Genomic DNA, 23,675 nt, shown 5'->3' with positions numbered 1-23,675 from the left:
GCGGTTGGTGGAAGATCAAACATCGACTTGAATGGCTGCGTTTGCTCGAGGGGGTCATGACGCCTCTGGAACGCAGCGCAGACGCGCACGGTGGGGAATAGCGATTATATACGAGGTTGGTATCAATCTCATGTCTGTGTTACAAACACAGCTGGAGACATGACATGATTAGCCTAGCTTAGTATAAAGACTGAAAGCAGGGGGAAACAGCTAGACATGCTTTGTCCAAGGTAAAAACTTAGAAAAATGTAACCACCAAAAACACTACAGCTCACTGGTTAACCTGTTGAAATTTCAGTTTTTCAGTCACTTTGAAACAGAACCCAATTACACGTATTTTCCAAAAACATAAAGTGGAACTACATCCCATTTTTTAAATTCATAAATGTTATTCCTACGGTCGAAGACAGTCCAACATATACAGTTAATCTAAAATCCCCCAAAATACAGTGCTAAAAGTTAAATTTGTGATGTCATCAAGTATAAAGTCTCTTTTCACCATAGATAATAAATTGGGAAAGATGTTATAGATGACACTGAGAGCACCCAGTGGAATATTTTGATCTATGGGCACACATTCTGTTTTATTTACTACATTACAATAAAATGGTAATTTGGGAAACTAAAAAGAAAGAAAACAAGCATTCTGTGGGTCCATAAAATCAGTCTCCCATTGATCGTCTGTGGAGCATCTCCAGACTTTATACTTAATGGCATCAAACGTTTGAGACTTACTTATCTCAGAGAGTTGTCAATGTTAGAAGCTAGACATAGATGTTTATATAACTTTTCATTGGTATAGAAATAACATATTGGAATTCATAATTTAGTCAATGTTCCTCTTTAACCAAACAGGCGGCAGATCAAAAAACACTTATATTGGGGCGGCCTCTAGTCCACCCAGTAAGAGCATTCGCATCCAGTTGTCTATGTTCTGCAGCGTCTCTGGTTTGAATCTGCGTGTCATCCCCCATCTCCCTCTAATGTATATCCACTATACTACTATAATAAAGGGAAAATCCCCAAAACACTAATATTAATTCTTTGTTTAGTCTTATTAACAACGATTCATTTATGTGATACTTCCGTTGCCCACGGAAGTTCTGCTAGATCTCCCTCATCTTCCGCTTTCTTTGTGATAGAATTTTAAACTCTGCTCGATTTATCATGACAGTGGTTATCTGCTCCTCAGATCTCTGCAGGGTAAATCCAGACAGCTAGCTAGACTATCTGTCCGATCCGCGTTTACAGTTGCACGACTAAAACAACTGACCGTACACATGTTCCACCAAAACAAATTCCTTCCTGAGACTATTTTGCCAAGGCACCCTTGCTCCGTCCGCCCCTTAGCGCCGCCCCCGGAGACAAATGTATATGGTTTAAAGAAATGGACTGTTCTGTGGACTAGCCAGATCCTCCTCCGCAGCGCTGTGTTTCCGCAGGAAAGTCTGGCAATTATTTCTGTAACTTTCATTTAGGTGGTTATGGAAGGCAAAATCAAATAATTTAATTTTGTAGTTGTAGCAAAAAGGACTTTTTAGAAAAAGTTTTTTTTTTTAGGGCCAGTCATGTGTGAGGTTCCTTGAAGCAGATAGAGGTTAAGTATTTTTTTTTTTTGAGACGGAAAAGCTGTGCAGAGGGAGGACCTATGCCCCTGAGAGCCTTTCTTACTATTCTGCCACCCTACTGCTCACAGGGGAAATCCATAGACCATCAATATTAATACGGTCTATGGGGAAATCACAAAGTCTGTCAGGAGAAAATGGCACAAGACACAATGGTCAACGTAGCACTGTTGATTACACCACATTTCGGTTGAATCGGACACTCTGTGACATTAGGGCACATTCTACCATTGATTTTTCGGCTACTGAATTAAAAAATATCGCTTTTACTCAATGCAAAATAACACTTTCTGCAATAGGAAAAGAGACAACCAGTAGGACATAGACATGTAGAACGATAGAAGATGGATGTATACATGTAACTTAACCAACACCATCTCCAGTTTTTATTTTTTTATTTACATTTTAATACATCCTCATAATCGTTATTGCTCTTTGGCAACACATGTCAAACGTCATGCCAATAAAACCCGTTGAATTGAATGGATATGAATACTGTTTCAATGCTACTATTTGAGCAGCACTATTTGAACTATGTAGAAAATCATGCAAACTTCCAGGGAAAAAAAGATGGGTGGGGATCTGCCTTTACATTTCCCTCAGCTTGTGAAAATCAGACACACACTGTAGTCCATTTTAATATGTTCATCATTTCTGAAAACGTAACTCGGAGTCACCCCTTACCTGTAGAAGCAGCCCTATCTGTAAACCCATTTCTCATTAAGGGGAATTGCTCAATGACACTATCTCTGTGCGCACATCTGCAGATTGATTACACAAACGGGCCACATGTTCCATCCCTGCTCTTTAGCCAAAGTCATTTGTGCCAATGTCAAAAGTGATGAATGTGGCGCCTATGTGAGAAAGCAGTGAATTTTTATAATGTATTAAAAAGGAGCGAGAGTGCAAGGAGGCAGGCAGCCGGGGAGGGATGGAGAACTCGAGCGGAGCTGGAAAAAGTGGGCTGTCATGCTGTAGTGCTGTGCTGTAGGCAGGGGACCTCTGTCGCACACAGTTTGAGCCCCTGCTTCACATCTTTACTGGCAGCTTGTCTGTATTTCCCTCAGATATCCAGCCATAGCCCCCCAAGAGCTCACAGTCATCCAGCAAGGCAGCAGAGCTGGCAGACACAATATCCAGTGACTACTCTGTCAAATGCATCGTATGGCACTGTACTATTTGTATGTGTGTGTGTGTGTTTGTGTGTGTTTGTGTGTGTGTGTGTGTGTGTGTGTGTGTGTGTGTGTGTGTGTGTGTGTGTGTGTGTGTGTGTGTGTGTGTGTGTGTGTGTGTGTGTGTGTGTGTGTGGTCTTGTTATGCTATCTTTGTAAGAGCCAGTTTCCATTGTAGACCTTAATATAAAGGACACCGTTTCTATTTGAGGTCACTTTGGTTTAGTTTTTATAGGGGTCATTTAAGAGTAGGATGAGAAATTATTTATGTTTTTGATGTTTCTCACCAAAATGTATCGCAATGGCTAAAACATGTGAAATTAATTTCCTTACAAATCAAACACCATTCTGAACTTTTTTTAACCTTGGCCAATTACCGCCACCAAAAGTCAGTCACAGAATAGTGTGAATCTGTCACACAGCATGCATGCAGTACACATTCAGTGTTCTCCCTTTGCAGGAATGGTGGCCCGCCACTCAGTTGAACAGGTGAAGCAAAAACAAGGTTGGCTCTGTAATAAGTGACTTACTAGAAGTGATATAGCCTTTAATGCTACATTGCTTGTATGGAAATAATGGGAGTAACAGGCAAACCAGCCTTAAAAGTGACCGTTTGAACAAATGCCGTGCAGTGGATCCATTTTGTGCCAATTTGAAACTTCAACAGACAACATAGGGAAAACACTGACATTTGGACTGGGCCTACCGCTTTTTGCAGTGAAAAGACTTATTTTTACACACACGTATGTGCATGCTGGAAAATAATTCTAGTAATTCTTGGAAATTGTTGCTTTAAACCTTACCTTGGAAAATGCTCCATCAGGGAAAATGCAAATACAATCAATGTCTTTTAAATCATTATTCCAAGTAGGAAACTAAGGCAAGGTTTCTTGGACCCCATTCAATTTTCAAATAACATAAAGTTTAAAGAGTGTAAGTATTGTATATTTCTACTCTCTCTTCTAGACCATTGAAAAGCTTTGGATTGTAGTTAGGGTATTCAGATTGTAGTTAGGGTATTCTCTATCTCTTCTCGCTTTGCCAGGCCATCCTCCACACGCTGGTGCGGAGGGTCTGGTTAGTCCACACAGCATTCCCGGATAGGAGAAAAACTTGATCTGGCTTATTGGCATTTCTTTAAAACCATCAATGTCGGCATCCAAACGTAGCCGCTGCAAAATAGTCTCAGGAAGGAACTTGTTTTGGATGATCTTGTACGTTCAAAAGTGTGAGAGAAAACTCAGATTGGACAGATAGTCTAGCTAGCTGTCTATATTTAACATGTGGAGAACTAAGGCGCAGTTATAGTCCTCATGAATCCAACGAAGGAAACGGACATCGGCAAAAAAAGACGTTGTGGATAGAGACTATAGTTTTAAACTATAGTTAGGGAAACAGCTTTGTGCAGCTCTTTAATATTCATCTGGATCTTTCCTAACATTTGTTTTATTAATTTTACTAATCAAGAATCCCCTATACTTATGTCATTAATACATTTGTCTTGTTATAGATTTTAACAGATTTACATGCTGCCCTCTACTTTTTTGTACGTCTTGATATGCTTCATATGTCTACTAAGTAGTGAGTCTACGTTAACTGTACTACAGGGGCTCAATTATTTTAACTTAGGGCATGCTAGCGATTCATGTTCCTAGAATCGTTAAAATACTTACATTTTCACCAGACTTTGATGTGAACAATATTGGTGAGTTTTTGAGTATGTTAAGCCCCTCAAAAAGTTAATTGATTTGCAGAAAAGAATAACAATTCCTTCAGTTTCAAAAGGGCCTTTGTCGCTGTCGGTGCTCGGGCCCTAATAAAATGAGACGTGAAGCTGTGGGAGGGAAAACTGGATGCTAATGACATGTCTGAAATGGGAAATTAAGGGAAGGAACAAGCCTAGTGTGAGTGGCTCTTGGTTGGGCAGGTTGGGGTGGTGGATGGGTCAAACTACAAGTACATGCCCAGAGCGTCAAAGAGTGACGCCAAGAGTCCCGACCAAGCGCGTCTAAACATGACGCTAAAAGAGAGTTTCTGCATCAATACCAAATGCCAAAGGCACCTGACCGAACGCTGCTTTTTTGACGCAATGGGAGTGAGAATGTGTAAGATTTTAACCCATACCACCATCTTTTTCTATAGATTTTGTGCTTAAGCCTAACCAAATGTCGTTAAAACCACAACTGTGATGTTCTCTCATTTAGATGGGAAAACGCTTGTGTGGGGCGTATTCCCTGCCACCGTTAAACGGATATTTCATCACTGGAAAGATGAATATGTATTTAAATTGGGTCATTTCTGTAGTAGAAATGTGAAATCATGTTAGAAGTTAGTTCCTTCTCGACCCAGAAAAGCCAGAAAATTGTAATTGCTTCAATTCCCATGTCAAGTGGGTTTTATTTTCATTTTAACCCTAAATACGAACACTGTATAGTTAAACAAAACAATGTTTATCCTTGGCTCAAGTGGTGTTACAATTTTTTTTTAAGTCCTGTACTCTGTTGTTCAACCATGTTTTCACAAAAAGACAAACACAGCAGTCTCTGAAATCGAGTTGGGAGTTTTGTTGAAGTTGCATGTAGTCCAGTTTGTTGTCTAATGAGCGGACATTTGCAAGCAGGACGGATGGGTTAGGTGGCCGTCTAGCGTTAGCTTTCCACCTAGCCCTCGTTCAGCGTTCTTCGTTTTTGATGTCCCCTTCCCCATCCAGCGGCACGGAGCGACACCGCAGGCTTAGGTGCAGGTAATGTAGTTTTGGGGCATATTCGTATACCTGTAAGAATGTATTCCGGTGGTACACATGTGCGGTAGTTTGAATGCACATAATTACAAGGTTGCTCCTGAAAAATTCTTTGCCAGACAAATATTTTACATTCTACTGCTTCATCATCCACAACGGTTCCTTGTTAGGTAGCCAAAGGCATTGGATTCGCTCACCAGATCTTCAAAATTCCCTCCTGTCAAATCATCTTTAAAACTAGCTTCCGCCATCGTGGTTAGCCTACTAAAGTATGAATTCATTACTCAGCTTTCTTCTCAGAACAATAGCCTGTTATCAAAATGGCTAACACAATTTAGAAATTCTGGGAGGGAGGTCTCACCCCTTGTGGAAGGGTTGAAAACATGCAGAACTTGCTCATACTTCTGGCTGTAGTCCATAGGCTCTGGGCAATTGGACAAATTTTGCATCATCAGCGATCTCTGGTTTCAGGGGGACATGAGGGAGGGAAGAACGGTTATTTGAAAATAGTACTGGGTTTCTACTGATACAATGCTTAGTGGTAATCGGTGAAGTATCCCTTTATGAAAGGCTCCTATGGGTCTCTTGGAGGGTAGAAATGATCAACCTTTATTGTCGTAAGGCTTGGAAGACTTTATGTTGAAATCACCTTCTAAAGTTTGTCTTTCTTTTTCCTAGAACGAAAGAAGATTACTCTGACTGTTGGAAACCAGCTGTCTTACAATAAGATCTACAATGTTGTGGGGTACCTTAAAGGAAGAAGAAACCCAGGTTGGTACAAATGGTCTGAATTAAAGCAGTTTCTCATTAACCTAGTATTTGACAGACCAGTCACAAAGATAGGTATTTATTCTTTCAGCAAGTCATTCAACCATCTTCATAATCTTGATTTAATTGCAGTCTTCAACAAAAAAAAGAATACTTACAATATTCAAGACCATACAATAAAACAATAACAAAGTAGACAAACTGCACACCTAATAAAAATACCACGTATATATCATAACATCATAAGGACATAGTATATGTTTCACCCCAGCACATGGCTTTAGCACCTTAGCAAACCGTTTCCATGACGTCTTTCCAAACGCTGCCACACTAGCGATTTCACTCTTAGATTGACGGCACCCCTTCATTCCTCCAACCTCTTAAAATAATCTGTCTGGCTATCATTAAACTACTTTGGACCCAGCTCCTTATGTGTTTATCTATCCCGTTTAGGATTGCATCTACCAGAACCAGGGTCCCTATAATCCAACATAGTTTATTAGGTATCACAATCCAAGAATTCCTGGAACTTAGGACCATAGGAAATATATATAGTAATTGGCCATCTTTGGTCTTAGAATTTCAAAACATTTGTTGTTTTACAAGTTTACACAATCGGGAAAGTGTCAAATCAAAGCGATGCACAAACTCAATAATGCCACCCCCCTTGCATTGTTTGACATAGTTTAAATATTTCTACCAATTCTGTCCCACTACTCATCATCCAGTGTAATATTCAGATCCCTCTCCCATGTCTTCTTGAGGACTGACCAGGCTCCATCCGCCATGAAGCCTTATGACCATGGCCCATTAAATTTGTACTGTTGATTTAATGATTTGAACAAAAAAAAAGTGTAATGGAATACACTCATTGACTTTGTTTTTTATTCTAGCTTTTCAATGGTGAATATTTTCTGTTCAATTTCATTCTTTTCTTTCTTCTATTATAGAAAGAGCATTTATGAACTATTTTCTGACTTCTTAGATGCCAAACAGTTATTGGAGTTAAATTAATAAATGAAATAAGAAAAAAAGCAGAACATTAAGTTCACCAGCTATTCTCTGCCATTTGATGCTGGAAAGGAAGTATACAGTGGTACCGCTGCTAAAAAAAGGTTGGTGATAGTGGATTTTGAGAGCTGTACGCAAAAGATAGTACGCTGAAAGATGCTTAATAGCTCTGTACACCTGTGGAGTCAGGTGATAATTCTCATAAATTTTTCCTTTTAACGTGGGACCTCTTTGTGAGTACCTAGTCATTCTATCCATCGGTCATTCAAAGAATATTGATAAGTGGAGCTTTAAAGAATGTGTTCTTGGGCGTCAGTTTGGTTTGAAATGGGCTGGGGACAGAGACGCATTGGGAAAGGCATTTTCAGAAGGGCTGGGTACAATGATGCACTTTTTCTCCCTTTTGAGCAGTTCATGTTTTGAAAGACGCTGTCCTGTGGCCTACAAATGTAAATGCATACAAATGTATACAAAAAAAGTGATTTAAGGAGAAAGCCTTAAGTTTTCAGCAACAACAAAAAGATGTTGCAGTGTTGTTAACAGAGAAGGGTGCAGCCAGCACAGCAATAGAGCGGCTGTGTCTGGGCCTGCCCTGTGGGCATAGATCATTTTGTGGATTTGTTGGCATCAATAATTATAAATATAATCCAGAATTATATGTGTTATGAACTTCTTTATTCATTTTTTAAGTAAATTGAAGTCAAAGTTTTTGAAAAAAGTGGTGTGTACAAAATGACTCATGACAAAGTGTGATAGGTACGGGGTACCCACCGTCCCCACCGAAATCAAATATGAATGTATGACACTATCTTCTCTCTGTCTCGCGTTTTTTTTAGTTCATTCCAAGGCAGATCTTTTCTTCATTTCAGCCCATTTATTTTATGTACTGATTATCAGTCTTGAAAGGTTAAACGTTTTGACATACTGGGATATGTATTAAATTATACTTTTTTTTTACTTTCCCTGTCTTAATTGGTATCCCCCCCCCCCATCCCAGTCCAGTCTCAGGTCATTTCCAAACACATTATGTCTTTTTAATGTTTAAATGGCAACCAAGCCCCTTCTGCTTAGCTGTTTCTTCCATTCTCTTTTTAATTGTCATTCTGCACAGGACACCCTTTATCTTGCCCTTGGCTTGCCCCCACAGCCCCCCCCCCCAATCTCAACATGTAGCAATGTGTCGCTACTGTACCTGCCCTGCCCATTCTCTGTGGGAAATTACCTTGCTGATTTACAGTGTGATATTAGGCAGCCATAATGGTCCACTAAAGCAAATAATATGGGCCACAAATCTCTGGAAGTAGTGACACTTTAACTAGTTCTTGGCGTTTAATCATTTGTCTGTTCTGCAGTAATTTATCTCAACCCTTAATATAATGAATATTAATTCACATTTGCAAAGTTTTTGACTCATACAGCCCACAACAACAATATAGAGGGCCGTTTTGCATGCATCTGTATTACTACATGCAAACAATACTTAAATAAAATAATGTTTGCGTATAGAAGGCATGTTTAAGTTGCACATATTTGAATGCTGTTGCTGTCTTTCCATTATTTCATTGTGGCTTCCGTTTGTATTATTTGCTCTTCAAAAATCCTTAATTAATCATTAGTGTTGCAGTGGCATCAAAAGACTATTCAAAAGATAACTTCCCCTTTTTCCCCTTTAGAAGTCTGGAAATGATTACCTCTTAGAAGTCCAATACTGTTTCACCACACAAGCTTTACCACCCTTTGCCAACCTGAGGGGCGTTATGCAAAATTTAAAAAGCTCAAATTGCATCCAAATATTTTTGTAGCTTCCCAAAAACAGGAATATGACATGCAAGCCCAACCAAGTTGAGAAAGTATGCGCGAAAAGTGTGTGATGCAATCCCCATTTGTGCAATTCATCACATCTTGCCACTCTCTGACAGCAAGCTTTTTGCCTTGACTTTCGGAGTGACCACTCGGAACAGGTACAGACACATTTGCATGTGTTCTGACCATAATAGCCCAACAGATACTTTCGGTTTTTTGAGTAGAAACTAATATTGACACTTGGGAGTTAAATCATCCAATTGTGATAGCTTCTAAACCTGACAGTACTTTTTTTTAAACATAAACGCATAAAATAAAAAACGCATTAAATAAATAACACATTTGGATCCTTTTGATCTTTTTTTGTGACCAATATACATACAAAGACATTTTACAGTTGAAAAATCTTCTCCGTGCTCTCTGATCTACACTGTTTCTAAATTTGGAAAATTTGAAATGTAACCCAGTGTGCCATTTCTATAGTGCAGTTAATTATAGGCTGATACAGTATATGTACTACCATCAATGTATACTATAAGTCCAATAAGCTAATATAAGAAGATATATTAGCCCAGTCATATTATCCCTGTAGCACTGGTTCCGACTACACCTCCTATAAACTAGTTTGTTTGAAGAGTACTGAACCCTTCATGTTTCATCAATGTTCTAACTTTGACAGAACATCCTGTTATCAGACCGTCTCTGCTTATATATCAGCTTCACCGTTGTACTTGGCAGCATACCATGCTCTCATTCACCGCCCACCTGTGTGGTCCTCTTCAAGGTCTGGTAATTAAAATTACATGATTCGGAGATAAGCTTGCCAGCTCCACCTTAACTGTAGAAACAAAAGACGAAGGTGTAAAATTGTGACAGGGAGAAGAGACACCACATTTGTGATACCAACTGTTGTTAGCTAAAGCTAAAATGCCATATGGTAAATCGATCATGAACTGGTCACAAATGGGATCTACATTACAGTAGGATACATTAGTGAGTTTACCTTTAGAACAGTCATTGAACTACATCAAGCCATGCCTCTTAAAAGTTATATACTCCATTGTGTCTGCAGGTTCCTGTTGTGGTTTACCAATCCCTGCAGATTTTAAAATGCAGTGTCTAATGAGGGATTATAAACGGCATTTCATGAGCTTGCGTAGCAGTAACATAAGCAGCTAGCCGGAGAATTGCATTGCAACGTTTCTCTCAGAAGTAAACTAGCTAGCCTTCACTCACATCTCTGTGGTCAAACCAGCCACCAATAAAGTAGGAGACAGACACAGACAGAGCAGAGAGAAGTTTTGGCAAGCAGAGCAGATATAGTTATGTTGCTTGAAATGAATGAATGAATAAAAAGAGCTGCTTTGACCATGGAAATGCAAGAATCGGCTAGCTTGACTGAGTCAGAAAAATGCCCTAGTCCAGAACACACAACCTTCTTCCTTTATTTACTTACTTCACCCCCTCCTCAGACACATCTGACCAATGAGCAGAGTGTAAGTTCTTGTGTGTTTGTACACTATTGTACAAAAATGTATGCACACCGACATGTATGAAATATTACAAAAATAGGTAACCGCCGCATGGTCCATAACACCAGCTACAGTAGTTTGTGAAATGATGCTGAATCAGGGACAGTTGGTAGTTCAATTTACCCGAGAACAGGTTACTGGTAGGCGGCTACAGAGCTCCGTGAAATGTCGCAGAATCAGCGGCAGTTGGTACCCGATAAAATATGACTTTTAACTGGGTACAGGGCACCACAAGCTGTCGGTCGTTTTGTCAGATGTCAGAGTTTAGGCGACAAAAGGTGAGCGATATATGGCAACGACAGTTAAGTTTAGGCAGCAAAACGAAATAGTTAAGATTAGGAAAAAGAGTTTGGTTTGGATCAAAACATTCCCATTTGTTTCCTGGGTGAAATTATTGGTTTTCTCCAAGTAGCTAAACTCCGCTCTGTTGCATGTGTTTGCGCTGTGTTTTACGATCTACCCCTCAACCTCACCTCCTCCCCATGCGGCTTGTATAGCTTTCTTACACAGCAGCAGTCAATGTGGTGCATACAACAACAACAAAAATGTGGATTGCTTACAAATTACAGTGCATGGCTTTACGTACAAATGGTTTATGAGAACAGCCTGATTGTAGTGATGCATTGTGAATGCTAGGATATAAATGGTTTATTTAAACTGCAATGTGTGAATCCTGAGCAATAAGCATACCCATAAAAAAACATATACAATTGTGTGTGTTGTCATGCATTTTACAATAATGGTTGATTTACCCTGGAAGCTGCTCTCAGTGCAATAATATGTTGTCAGATTATTCGGCTAAGCTAGCAGGCTTCTCTAAGCACCTCTTTTCTCAAATAGAGTCATCAGCGCTTTGTGTTGGAGTGATGAGCTTTGCTCTGTTCTTCTCGTTGCCTGAAGGAAGCTGCTTTGTGCATCCATACTCAAATCTGTCTTTGTAGAAAATGTAAGGCATACAAAGAAGCCTGGAGCATTCATGTTCTTGTGTGAACGTGCGTGAGTGTGTTTCCTGAGAAAACCTCACTTTTCCTGGGCCATAGTTCTAAATATTTTCATTATTTTGAATAATTATTCACCATTTACTTTTTTTTCAATGTGTTTCTTCCTTCATGTCACATGTCTTGATATAATGACCTTAATGCACTTCATTCATTATTTAAACACAAAAAAGAAAATCATGTCATATCAATGATATTCAGGTGTAATTCTTTTTTTATTGTGAAGCGCTTGGCACATAGGGAACACAACTAAACTGATTGTATCTAACAAAAAAATATTTAACTCATTCTAGTTTCAGGCATTCTGAGTTATGAAATCCTTAAATTACAAAAATGCTATAAGAAACACATTAGACATATGGTGCTGTCGTCTATCAATTGGAAGGTTGGTGGTTCAATCCCTGGCCCTGCAGTCCCATGTTGATGTTTCCTTGGGCACTGAACCCCAAATGTGCAAGAATATACACTGCTCCTATAGGACGGAATAATACTGTGTTTGACCCCCTTTTGCCTTCAAACCTTAATGCCTTAATTCTACGTGGCATTGATTCAACAAGATTTTGAAAGCATTCTTTAGAAATGTTGGCCCATATTAATAGGATAGAATCTTGCAGGTGATGGAGATTTGTGGGATGCACAACCAGGGGACGAAGCTCCCGTTCCACCACATCCCAAAGATGCTCTATTGGGTTGAGATCGTGTGACTGTGGGGGCCATTTTAGTACAGTACTTTGTCGATGTTCAAGAAACCAATTTGAAATTATTCGAGCTTTGTGACATGGTGCATTATTCTGCTGAAAGTAGCCATCAGAGAATGGGTACATGTTGGCTTTAAAGGGATGGACATGGTCAGAAACAATGCTCAGGTAGGGTGTGGCATTTAAACAACGCCCAATTGGCACTAAGGGGCCTAAAGTGTGCCAAGAAAACATCCCCCACACCATTACACCACCACCACTAGCCTGCACAGTGGTAACAAGGCATGATGGATCCATGTTCTCATTCTGTTTACGCCAAATTCTGACTCTACCATCTGAATGTCTCTACAGCAATCGAGACTCATCATACCAGGCAACATTCTTCCAGTCTTCAAATGTCCGATTTTGGTGAGCTCTTGCAAATTGTAGCCTCTTTTTCCTATTTGTAGTGGAGATGAGTGGTACCCGGTGGGGTCTTCTGCTTTTGTAGCCCATCCACCTCAAGGTTGTGCGTGTTGTTGCTTCACAAATTCTTTGCTGCATACCTCGGTTGTAACGAGTGGTTATTTTAGTCAAAGTTGCTCTTCTATCAGCTTGAATAAGTTGGCCCATTCTCCTCTGACTCTAGCATCAACAAGGCATTTTCGCCCACAGGACTGGCGCATACTGGATGTTTTTCCCTTTTCACACCATTATTTGTAAACCCTAGAAATGGTTGTGCGTGAAAATCCCAGTAACTGTGCAGATTGTGAAATACTCAGACCGGCGCGTCTGGCACCAACAACCATGTCATGCTCAAAATTGCTTTAATCACCTTTCTTTCCCATTCTGACATTAAGTTTGGAGTTCAGGAGATTGTCTTGACCAGGACCACACCCCTAAATGCATAGAAGCAACTGCCATGTGGTTGATTAGATAATTGCATTAATGACAAATTGAACAGGTGTTCCTGATAATCCTTTAGGTGAGTGTATATCTAACATTGTGCCATACAAGTGTACTTTGTATGGTTGCCTCAGGCACTAGTCTATGAATGTGTGTGTGAATGGTGCCTGCACTGTGTAACTGCACACTTTGAGTATTCATTTAGACTAGAAATGCATTATAAAAATGAAGTCCATTTATATGTATCAAGAACATGTACCTAACCATGATCCCATGAGTTAATCAGGAGCACATACATAAACATACAATTATCATCAGAATCCACTTTTAATGCATTATTACTGAAGTTAGAAAAAGAATGATGATGAATTTAGAATAGTATTGAAATAATGTACTTGGTGAAGACATATTTCCTCAATCCATTTCACCAATGAATGTTTCCAAACATTCACAGTTTTTTTTATTGTTGGCACAGATATTTTGCTTGATTAGTGATATTGAAAACAGGTGTGCATCATAAGGTGGTCTAATCAGTTTGTGACTGAGCACTTAAAAGTTGTGTGAAGATCGCTGCATGCTCGTGCAGTAACCAGCTGCAACTACGTCTATATCAGTGTCTGTCTATGTGTTTTACTAATCTAGACTTGAACACAATGGATCTGGACTGATCATCAAAGTAGAATTGGATAAGATCTAACTTCTGACTGTCTTCTATGTTTGCAAAACCATGGAGCTTACATTGTGCTTTATACTGTGGTTGGTGTTCTGCCTTTCTTATGTTCTCCAGCTCTTGCACCCGACTCAGATTCAATCTGGCAGAGAGTTTATTCTGCAATGGAGTAACCTGTCGTTAGTTTCTTTCCCTGATCTGATTTAGCCCGATATAAATAAAATTGAATTGAATTGATCTAACCTTCTTGTGCCGTGATTCATTCACAAGAACGATCAGAGAGACTCTAACAATACTCCACCACATAAAACAAGGAAGCGGGGCAGACGCGGTGGTGTACTAGACGTGGTTGACGAGACAATGGAGACAGCCGGGCTCTTGTATCACTCTACCATCCATCATCCTCACAATGCACAATCTATGCGAAACAACCTTGGTGAACTTCAAGCCCATGTTTGGTTTCAACACAAATTCAGAAACACATGTTTGTTGGTGATTACTGAAACTTTTGGATAGAGATTTGAATGTGGAAATGTCCAAATCTGTAAGCTGTGGAATTCCACAAGGAAGCTGTCTGGGGACATTGCTATATTCTATGTTTACCAACGAATTACCATTAACCTTAAAAAATACAAAAATGGTGATGTATGCTGGTGACTCAACACATGGTGGCATCCACAGCTAAGAGGCTTACTAGTGTTTTGATTGAGGAATTGCAGTCAGCATTGGAATGAGTTACAAATAACCAACTAGTTCTTATTGTAGCTAAAACCACAAGCATTTAATTTGGAACAAGAAATATCTTGTTTAATGAATCTATATTGAATTTTTATGTTGAAGGTATGGCAGTTGAACAGGTACAAAGGACCAAGCGTCTTGGCGTAACAATGGATAGTAAATTATTCTAGTCTCAACATATTGATGGGGTGTTGGAATAAATGGGCAGAGGTCTCTCTTATGAGGAGATGTACAAATGGACTAATATAGGCTGATAGCAAACCCTCCGTTTTTCAGTAAAATCATTGAAAAAGTGTTTTTTCAACAACTCAACCTTTTTTGTCACTAGACAACAGTTTTGATGCCTTTCAGTCGGGCTTTTCAACCACACCACAGCATTGCAACGACTCTGGCATCCACTTGAACACAGATAGTAGAACAATTTAAATTTTTGTAAAACTTGATATCAGTGCTGCATTTCAGTCGACTATGACATATTAGTAGACCGATTAGAAAACTGGGTTGGACTTTCTGGCTCAGTACTAAATTGGTTTGAATCCTATGTGAAGAATAGGGACTATTTTGTGTTTATATAATTATGCATCTGAGCATACAAATATGACATGCAGAGTTCCCCAAGGCTCTGTTCTGGGGCCTCTTCTGTTTAACATCTACATGCTTCCACTCGCTCAATTTGTGAAAAACAACTAAATAAGTACAATAAATACATATTTACATAACCTTATCACCAGGGGACTATAGTCCTATACAACAACCGAGTATGTGCATTGAACAAATTAAGGACTGGATGTACCAGTACATTCTTAAATTAAATGAAGAAAAGGTGGTTGTTTTTGGAGCAAAAGAGGAACGATTAAAAGTCAGCGCTCAGCTTCAAACAACAATGTTAAAAACAACAGACAAAGCCATAGTCCATGACTACACAAAGGTAGCTGAATTTCAACAGCCACGTTTAAGGACTCTTGCGGTGACATTTATAAGATGACGGACGTCATCAGCAGCAGCATGTGATGTTCTGTCAAGACAGTGTGATTTTAAAAAAAGACTGTAAAGGTATTTCCTGACAGCATGGGTGTCAAAATCTCTAAAAATATCTTTAAATTTGAAAAAAAGAGCATTTTGAGAGGGCAACCTTACAGAGTTGAGCATGCTTAAAAAAGAAATCAGGAGTGAGATAGGCTGTGTGAAACTGAATTACAAGGAGAAGCTGGAAAGAGAACTTGATAACAATAGGCTGGGGTTTAAAAACTGTTGTAGGTTAAGAAAGCAAAGGCAAAAATAAGGTGTATTTTGATGGTTTTAATTCTGACAGTCAATTGGCACAGGAGTTTAATAAGTTTTATCTCAGGTATGATTGACTTGATTTTAAAATTGAAATTGTAAATCTGAAAAAATTAAAAATCTTCTAAACACTCTAAAGCTAGGAAAAGCCCAGGTCCTGATTGTATAAGTGATTGACTGCTTTCCTGCTGTGCAGAACAATTAGCCCCCATATTTCACCATGTCTTACAGTTGTCACTTAACCTACTGAGGGTGCCAAAGAGTTGGACGCAGTCAATTGTCATCCCTGTGGGCAAAAACAATAATCTTAATGATTTCAGCCCTGTGGCCGTAACTTCTCTTGTAAGGAAGTCCATCGAAAAACTGATAAAAAAAGATATCCTGACCAAGGCTTCACATGTACTTGACCTTCTTCAGTTCACATATAGAGCCGGCCGGGGAGTTGAAGATGCCACTGCGACCTTATCAAACCCTGTTTTAAAACATCTTGAAGGAAACAAAAACCATGGCAAGCTGTTATTTGTTGACATTTTGTCAGCTTTTAACACAATCCAGTTCCACATTCTAATTGATAAACTTATCAATAATTTTTGTTTAGATTTAAACACTGTAGGCTGGATTCTTGACTTTTTAGCATCCAGCACTCAGAGAGTGGGGAATCGACGACTGACAAAAACAGCACAATTTTGAAGTTTGCTGATGACTCTGTGATAGTCAGCCTCTGACATGACAGTGAAAACAGCCACGGTCCTGTAGTTGATGAATTTGTAGATTGGTGTGACAATGCATTCCTACACCTAATGTTCAGAAAACTAAGGACATGCATTGATTTTAGACACAAACCCCCTAACAACCAAAATACCATTATCAAGGGACAGAATGTCGACTCTTCCGAAACCTATAAATATCTTGGGACAATAGTGGATAACAAGCTTTCCACCCTGAAGCGTTATGCAAAAAAGGCCAGCAGAGTCTGTATTGCCTGAGGAGACTGTCCAAGTTTCATGTAGACAACTCCCTTATGAATCTTATCACACAGAAAGTCAGGAAAGGGAATGCTTTTTGCTCCGACAGTTCCCACTCCTTATTCCCCAAATTTCAGTCCTTGCCGTCTGGCTTCCGTCTAAGATGTCTATCTGTAAGAAGTAAGAATTACAAGTACTCTTTTATACCTGCAGCCACTTCCTTCTTGAATAAGGCTTAGGAAAGAAGTCTTCTTTGATCGCTTGGCTACCTCATTTTGTCCTCTTTCTTTTCTTTTTTTCTTTATTCCTTGGTTGGTTATACTATATATGTGTAGTGTGTTAATGTGTGTTGAGGATGTCAGAAACGTTGATAAAAGAGGTTGTTGATGTAATCTAATGGATGGTGATGTTGTGTACTGTATATAGTACATGTAGTCTCGGGGGACACAAGTAAAGTGGAAGATTGGGAAGAGTGTTCTGCAGTTTATCATATTATCATAAGTTGTTGCGCTCATGTGTGAGTAATGTTGGTAGGTAAATTGTGACTGTGAGCAGTGACAGGGGAATCTTGATTAAATATTTGTTTCTTATTGTGTAGTTTGTGATAATGGTGTCTCGGTCTAGCTCACTTTATGTTGACCGAGCAGGGGGTAGCTTTCACAGTGTAGGAGAATACGTAGCGGGAGGCTGTAGGTTTTATTAGGAGTTAAACCCCTAAAGGGTAGAAACCTAATGTTTTTGCTCCAGTTTGTCTCAATTTGCCGTGAGCTGCAATGAGGCAGAAACCCGACGTGTGGCCCAACAACTGGAAGTAATGTGCATTAGGTTTCAAGAAATGTAAGCTCAATTGGCCACATGGTGGAGCTGTAATTAACGATTTTTGAAAGGCAACGCCTCTCACTCTGTAAGTCGTAAATGACTGTAAATGACTTGACATTTCTTAAACACATGCAAGTCAATGTGTTCTAAAAAACGCCTCCTGGACCATTACGCATTTTTCGACATAACCTGATTCCAATGTGTTTTATATCAAAATGTTCAGAACAAACTCTGCTTTCTGTACACAATTGTTCCAGAGCAATGTATGGCCGTAAAGCAGAAATATTTCTCCAATCCCTTGTGAAAACAAACCTACACTCAATTGTTTTGGTGCTTGAAATGAGTTTACAATAGTCTTGGGTTCACAAAAGTAGCGTAATATGTTAATAAAATGGTAAATACATGTATAAAATGAAATTTTGTAACATTGCTTCTTTAGAGATTTGCTCTTATTTTGTAATTACAATATTGATAATATTAATTGTTTTGTATGTTTGAGTTTTCTGTGCAGCCCTTTGGTAACTTTGTGTTTGTAAAATGTGCTATAGAAATAAAGTGGATTGGATTGGATTGTTAAACATTGCTTGGACTAGCTGGTGCGTTATTTGTCCTCAGAGGGTTAAAGCATCCCTTGAACTTTTCATGGGACGGCAGGACTACATCTGCTTTGACTACAACTTTGAACTAGAACCCACTTGACTGCTCAGCAATACCAGCTTGTTATGCTTGTAACTGTAGTTTTCGTTTCATTAAATGTGGAAATAAGTGGCCTAAATACACATACATAATACATACATGGCACAGTAGCAATAGAATTACCTACAACCAAAGAAATAAATGCATGAATGAATCTTTCCTTTTCTTCTCTTTTTATCTTTCTCCAGATCGCTATGTGCTGGTTGGCAGTAGTCATGACAGCGACCAGGGAGGCGGGGCTTCAGCCATCATGAATCAGCTCATCGCGGCACTGACAGAGCAGACCAAACGAGGATGGATTCCAGACCGTACCACTGTGTTTTGCTCATGGGGAGGATCAGCCTTAGGGAACATCGGGTCCTATGAGTGGGGAAAGGTCAGCAAGCACTAGAACATCTGTTTTATTAAATGTCACCATAGGGGTCAAAGGTTGTGGCTACATAAGGATCTCCATAGACAGCAAAAAACTTTTCATTTGTTCAGAAAAAAACGTTATTACTTTCTCCAGCATATGCCACTCCTGTGTCTTTTCAGAAGTTAGTCAGCTAGCAGCCAAATACTAAACATGAAGATTGTCAGGATGCTGGGTTTTGTTTAGTTTCCTGTTTTATTTTGGTAGTTTCACTTCCCATGTATCATGTCTTGTTTGACTTCCAGTCTTGTATGTTTTCTCGCCTTTATGATTGCTTTGATTGTTGTGATATGATAGATTTATGATCTGCCCCGCTGTGATGTGTTTTACCAGTGCACCTGCCCTCAGATCACCCGTGTCTTGTTACAATCCTTGTTCCCTTTTGTATTTAGTCTGTGTGCTCCCTTTGTCTGGTGTCAGTTTGTTGTCGTACTTGAGCTGCATCTCATGTCCCTTAAATTACACCCCGGCTCCTCCACTTTTCTCCCTTCCTCGTGTCTTAGTCCCTCCCACCGAGGAGGCAACGGAGAGACGCAAGGGAATCATGGTAGGGGAGAGGAAACGAGGAAATGTGTTTAAGAGGGATAAGACGTCCTTTCTTCTGAAGCGTCTCGTGATTTGGTCAGCTGTGATCCCGCTTTTTCCTTATTAATTAATTGAAACTGCTACCTTCTTGTCTCTTCTTCTGAGTTTGGGTCCTGGAACTTTTTAAACTATGACAAAGATAAGATGAGCTTGTACTGACACATATGAACACTTGCCCAATGAATATTGACTGAATTTTATTTGGAATTTTTTTCAAATGTAATTGGAAATGGCCACAATTAACAAATAACAAAGAGAAAGACAGTGGGTGTTCCTTCTCTATTCCCCCAAGATAGGATTGCTGCCACAAAAATAGAACAATCCGCCACATCTGCAATCAGACAATGTTGTATTTTATTTAGCAGGTCTAATTTATGAACACCTATTCATTATTCTTATTCCCACAAAACTAAGTTACAGTTTTGTCTGACTATGACTTTAGATAATTAGAATAAAAACATTTGGCTCACAACAACAACAAATTTGGATTCTTATGTATACTTCATTAAACTGTGAAATTAGATTAAACTGTAGGTCTAAATTGGATTGCTACATTAAAAGATGAAGATTAAATTACTTTACAGCAGAAGTCAAAAAATGACTGCCAAGGACAATAACATAATCCCAAGTATGGGAAAGGACTTTTTCTGTGGACTTTAGATAATGATAATGATAATAATGCAACCACTGTGCTGACAAGAATTATACTGGATACCATTGGGAGTGATGATGATAATTTGTTGGTTTCTGTGTGATTGTGTGCGTGTGCTCGCTTTAGGATAACAGTGTTGTCCTGCAGAGCAGTGCAGTGGCCTATGTCAGTCTGAACTCACCAGTTAGAGGGACCGAGACTCTACGAGCTACAGCTTCTCCAACCCTGCTACAACTCACCTCAGATATACAAAGGGTAAGTAATACTGCTTCTGCTAGCTGGTAACACTACTTTGACTGCTAACATCACTACAACTTACCACGGATGTACAGTAGCTGTGTTTGAAACTGTTCCCCATTCCTTGTTCCCAAGGAAATCCCCATTTTGTAGTGTTGTTCAAATTCTTTTGTGGTACATAACATAGAATGTACCCTACATTTCACTCCTGTATATCACAATGCAATGCGGTTGTGTTGAAAATGATAAACTGAAAAGGAAAAATTGAGTGGAATTTGTTTCTAAACAGTGGAAATGTAACATGTAACATACACTGAAAGAAATTATAATTGAAACACTTTTCTTTTTGCCCGCATTTTTCGCAAGCTGAACTCAAAGATCTAAGACTTTTTCTATGTAAACAAAAGGCTTATTTCTCTCAAATATTGATCACAAATCTGTCTAAATCTATGTTAGTGAGCACTTCTACTTTGCTGTGACAATCCATCCACCTCACAGGTGTGGCATATCAAGATGCTGATTAGAAAGCAGGATTACTGCACAGGTGTGCCTTAGGTTGGCCACAATAAAAGGCGACTCTAAACTGTGCAGTTTTATCACACAGCACAATGCCACAGATGTTGCAGGTTTTGAGGGAGCGTGCAACTGGCATTCTGTCTGCAGGCATGTCCACCAGCGCTGTTGCCATTTACCCTAAGCCGTCTCCAAAGGCGTTTTAGCGAATTTGGCAGAACATCCTACCCGGCCTCACAACCGCAGACCACGTGTAACCACACCAGACCGGGACCTCCACATCCAGCATCTTCACCTCCAAGATCGTTTGAGACCAGCCACCAAGACATCTACTGCATTTCTAAACAAACTGTCAGTACAGTCCATTTACTTCGACAGTACCCTCTGGGTCGGGATTCTCAGTGTCACTATTTGATGCTCTCGGAAATCGCGTCTAAACTTTTGGCGTCACTTTTTGCTGCTCTGGGTTAAAAATTATGTTTAACTGATATTCAGTACAAGAACGGGAAAGTTAACTTCAGGAAAGATTGTGTGTGGGGTTACGAAATGGAAGATTCAGTGACACGAACGGGACATAAACCCCGTTCTTTTGGGTGAAACCCTGTTGTTTGACCTATCCACCACCCAATCACCCATCCCTTTCAGTCTTTTATATTACTGATTATTGTTGTTGCTTTTAATATAATTTTACAGCACTGCGTTAAAGCTTGCACTATGCCCAGTGCGTTCCATAAAGACGGTAAAGGGTGATTTATTTATTTTTTTTTTGCTTTGGTATCCAACTCTAAGAGCCACTGATCAAGAGGCAATATTTTACAATTTGGGAGAGAGAAGGGGAGAGAGTTGCCTGCAATTTTACTACTATAAGTGCACAAACTGGAAGCTCCAGAATGGGTAAGCAGTGTCAGGCCAGCTGAGTCAAAAGTATTCCTACTAATTTTCAAGTTAGTATAAATATTATCTCTGCACTGTTACCACGTGTTTTCAATGTTGTTATTTTGTTTATTGCCTACAGAAGCGAAGGCCCTATTGAAACTGAAGAAAAATATTATTATACACTGGGGTTCGAAAGTTTGGGCACCCAACGTAAAAATTTGAATTAATGTGCATAAAGAAGACAAGAAAAGATGGAAAAATCTCCAAAAGACATAAAATGACAGATTAGACATTCATATAATTTGTAACAAAAAGTTAGATTTTATTTCCATCATTTAAACTTTCAAAATAACAGAAAACAAAAAAATGGCCTCTGCAAAAGTTTGGGCACCCTGCAGAGCATGCACCGACCCCTTTGGAAAGCTGAGGCCTGACAGCGTCATGGATTGTTCTCAATTCTTGTCTGAAAAGACCTGGTGATGTCAATTTCAAGTTTTTAAATGCCCAAACTCATCTGACCTTGCCCCAACAATCAGCATCATGGGTGCTTCTAAGCAGTTGTCTAGAAAACTGAAACTGAAAATAGTTAACGCTCACAAAGCAGGAGAAGGATATAAGAAGATAGCAAAGCGTTTTCAGAGGCCAATATCCTCTGTTTGGAAAGTAATTAAGAAATGGCAGTCATCAGGAACAGTGAAACTTAAAGCAAGATCTGGAAGACCAAGAAAAATATCAGACTGAACAGCTCGTAGGATTGTGAGAAAAGCGAGTGTCAGACACTGGAGTTGTGGTACACCATTTGACTATAAAGAGATACTTCATGGTAGAGTCATCAGAAGAGAAACTCTTCTACGTCCTCACCGCAAAAATCAGGGTTTGAAGTTTGCAAATGAACACATAAACAAGCCTGATGAATTGTGGAAACAAGTTCTGTGGACCAATGAGGTTAAAATTGAACTTTTTGGCCGGAATGAGCAAAGTTACGTTTGGAGAAAAAGGGCACAGAATTTATTGAAAAGAACCTCTGTCCAACTGTTAAGCATGGGGGTGGATCAATCATGCTTTGGGAGTGTATTGCAGCCAGTGGCACAGGGAACATTTCACAAGTAGAAGGAAAAATGGATTCAATAAAATGTCAGCAAATGTTGGACGTTAACTTGATGCCATCTGTGAAAAAGCTGAAGTTAGAGAGAGGATGGCTTCTTCAAATGGATAATGATCCTAAACACACCTCAAAATCCACTGTGGATTACATCAAGAGGCGTAAACTGAAGGTTTTGTAACGGCCTTCACAATCTCCTGGCCTCAACAGAAATGAAAATCTATGGATAGACCTTAAAAGAGAAGTGCTTAACAGGCAGGCCAGAAATCTCAAAGAACTGGAAGACTTTTGGAAGGAAAAATGGGCAAAGATACCTCAAACAAGAATTGAAAGACTCTTGGCTAGCTACAAGAAGCGTTTCCAAGCTGTGATACTTTCCAAATGGGGGCAGTGCATGCTATAAACTCTGCAGGGTACCCCAAATTTTGCGGACGCCTTTTGTTTTCCGTTATTTTAAAAGTGTAAATTATGTAAATCAAATCTAACTTTTTGTGTCATATAATACAAATGTCTAATTTGTCAGTTGATGCCTTTTGGAGATTTTTCCATCTTTTCTTGGTTTCTCTATGCAGACTAATACAAATTTTTACCTGGGGTGTCCAAACTTTCGAACCCCACTAAAAGTCTTTATCCGACTTTTGGTTGTGTATAAAAATATATTTTTTATCTTTTTTTATGCACGATGATGATGTGGTGTGGGCAGCAGCTGTGCTGTCAAAGCTAACGTGCCTGTTCTACAGACCACTAAGAATTAAGAATCAAAGCTCAATAGGTAGAAAATACGTTCTGGGGCGTGTCTATAAGCGGGGCATGGGGTCCCAGTATGTAGTTAAATGATTACATTGTCTAGTCAAGAAACTTTAATAAATTGTAGACTTGTTAAAATCTATTTATATT

General features: G+C 39.3%; 1 protein-coding gene across 1 annotated transcript in view; it reads left to right on the top strand.

Annotated features, from left to right (window-relative positions):
* The window catches only part of LOC117950913 (inactive N-acetylated-alpha-linked acidic dipeptidase-like protein 2), a 498,171-nt gene that overhangs the window by 304,854 nt on the left and 169,642 nt on the right, over positions 1-23,675 (top strand). Inside the window, exons 9-11 of the mRNA XM_034882332.1 lie at positions 6,216-6,308; positions 18,590-18,777; positions 20,177-20,305. Coding sequence (XP_034738223.1) covers positions 6,216-6,308; positions 18,590-18,777; positions 20,177-20,305 — 410 coding nt within the window. The remainder of the gene's footprint in view (positions 1-6,215; positions 6,309-18,589; positions 18,778-20,176; positions 20,306-23,675) is intronic.

Source organism: Etheostoma cragini, chromosome 9 (genome assembly GCF_013103735.1).
Source record: "Etheostoma cragini isolate CJK2018 chromosome 9, CSU_Ecrag_1.0, whole genome shotgun sequence".
NCBI classification, from domain to species: domain Eukaryota; kingdom Metazoa; phylum Chordata; class Actinopteri; order Perciformes; family Percidae; genus Etheostoma; species Etheostoma cragini.
Note: the sequence above shows the minus strand (reverse complement) of the source record. Positions and strands in the feature narration are given on the sequence as shown.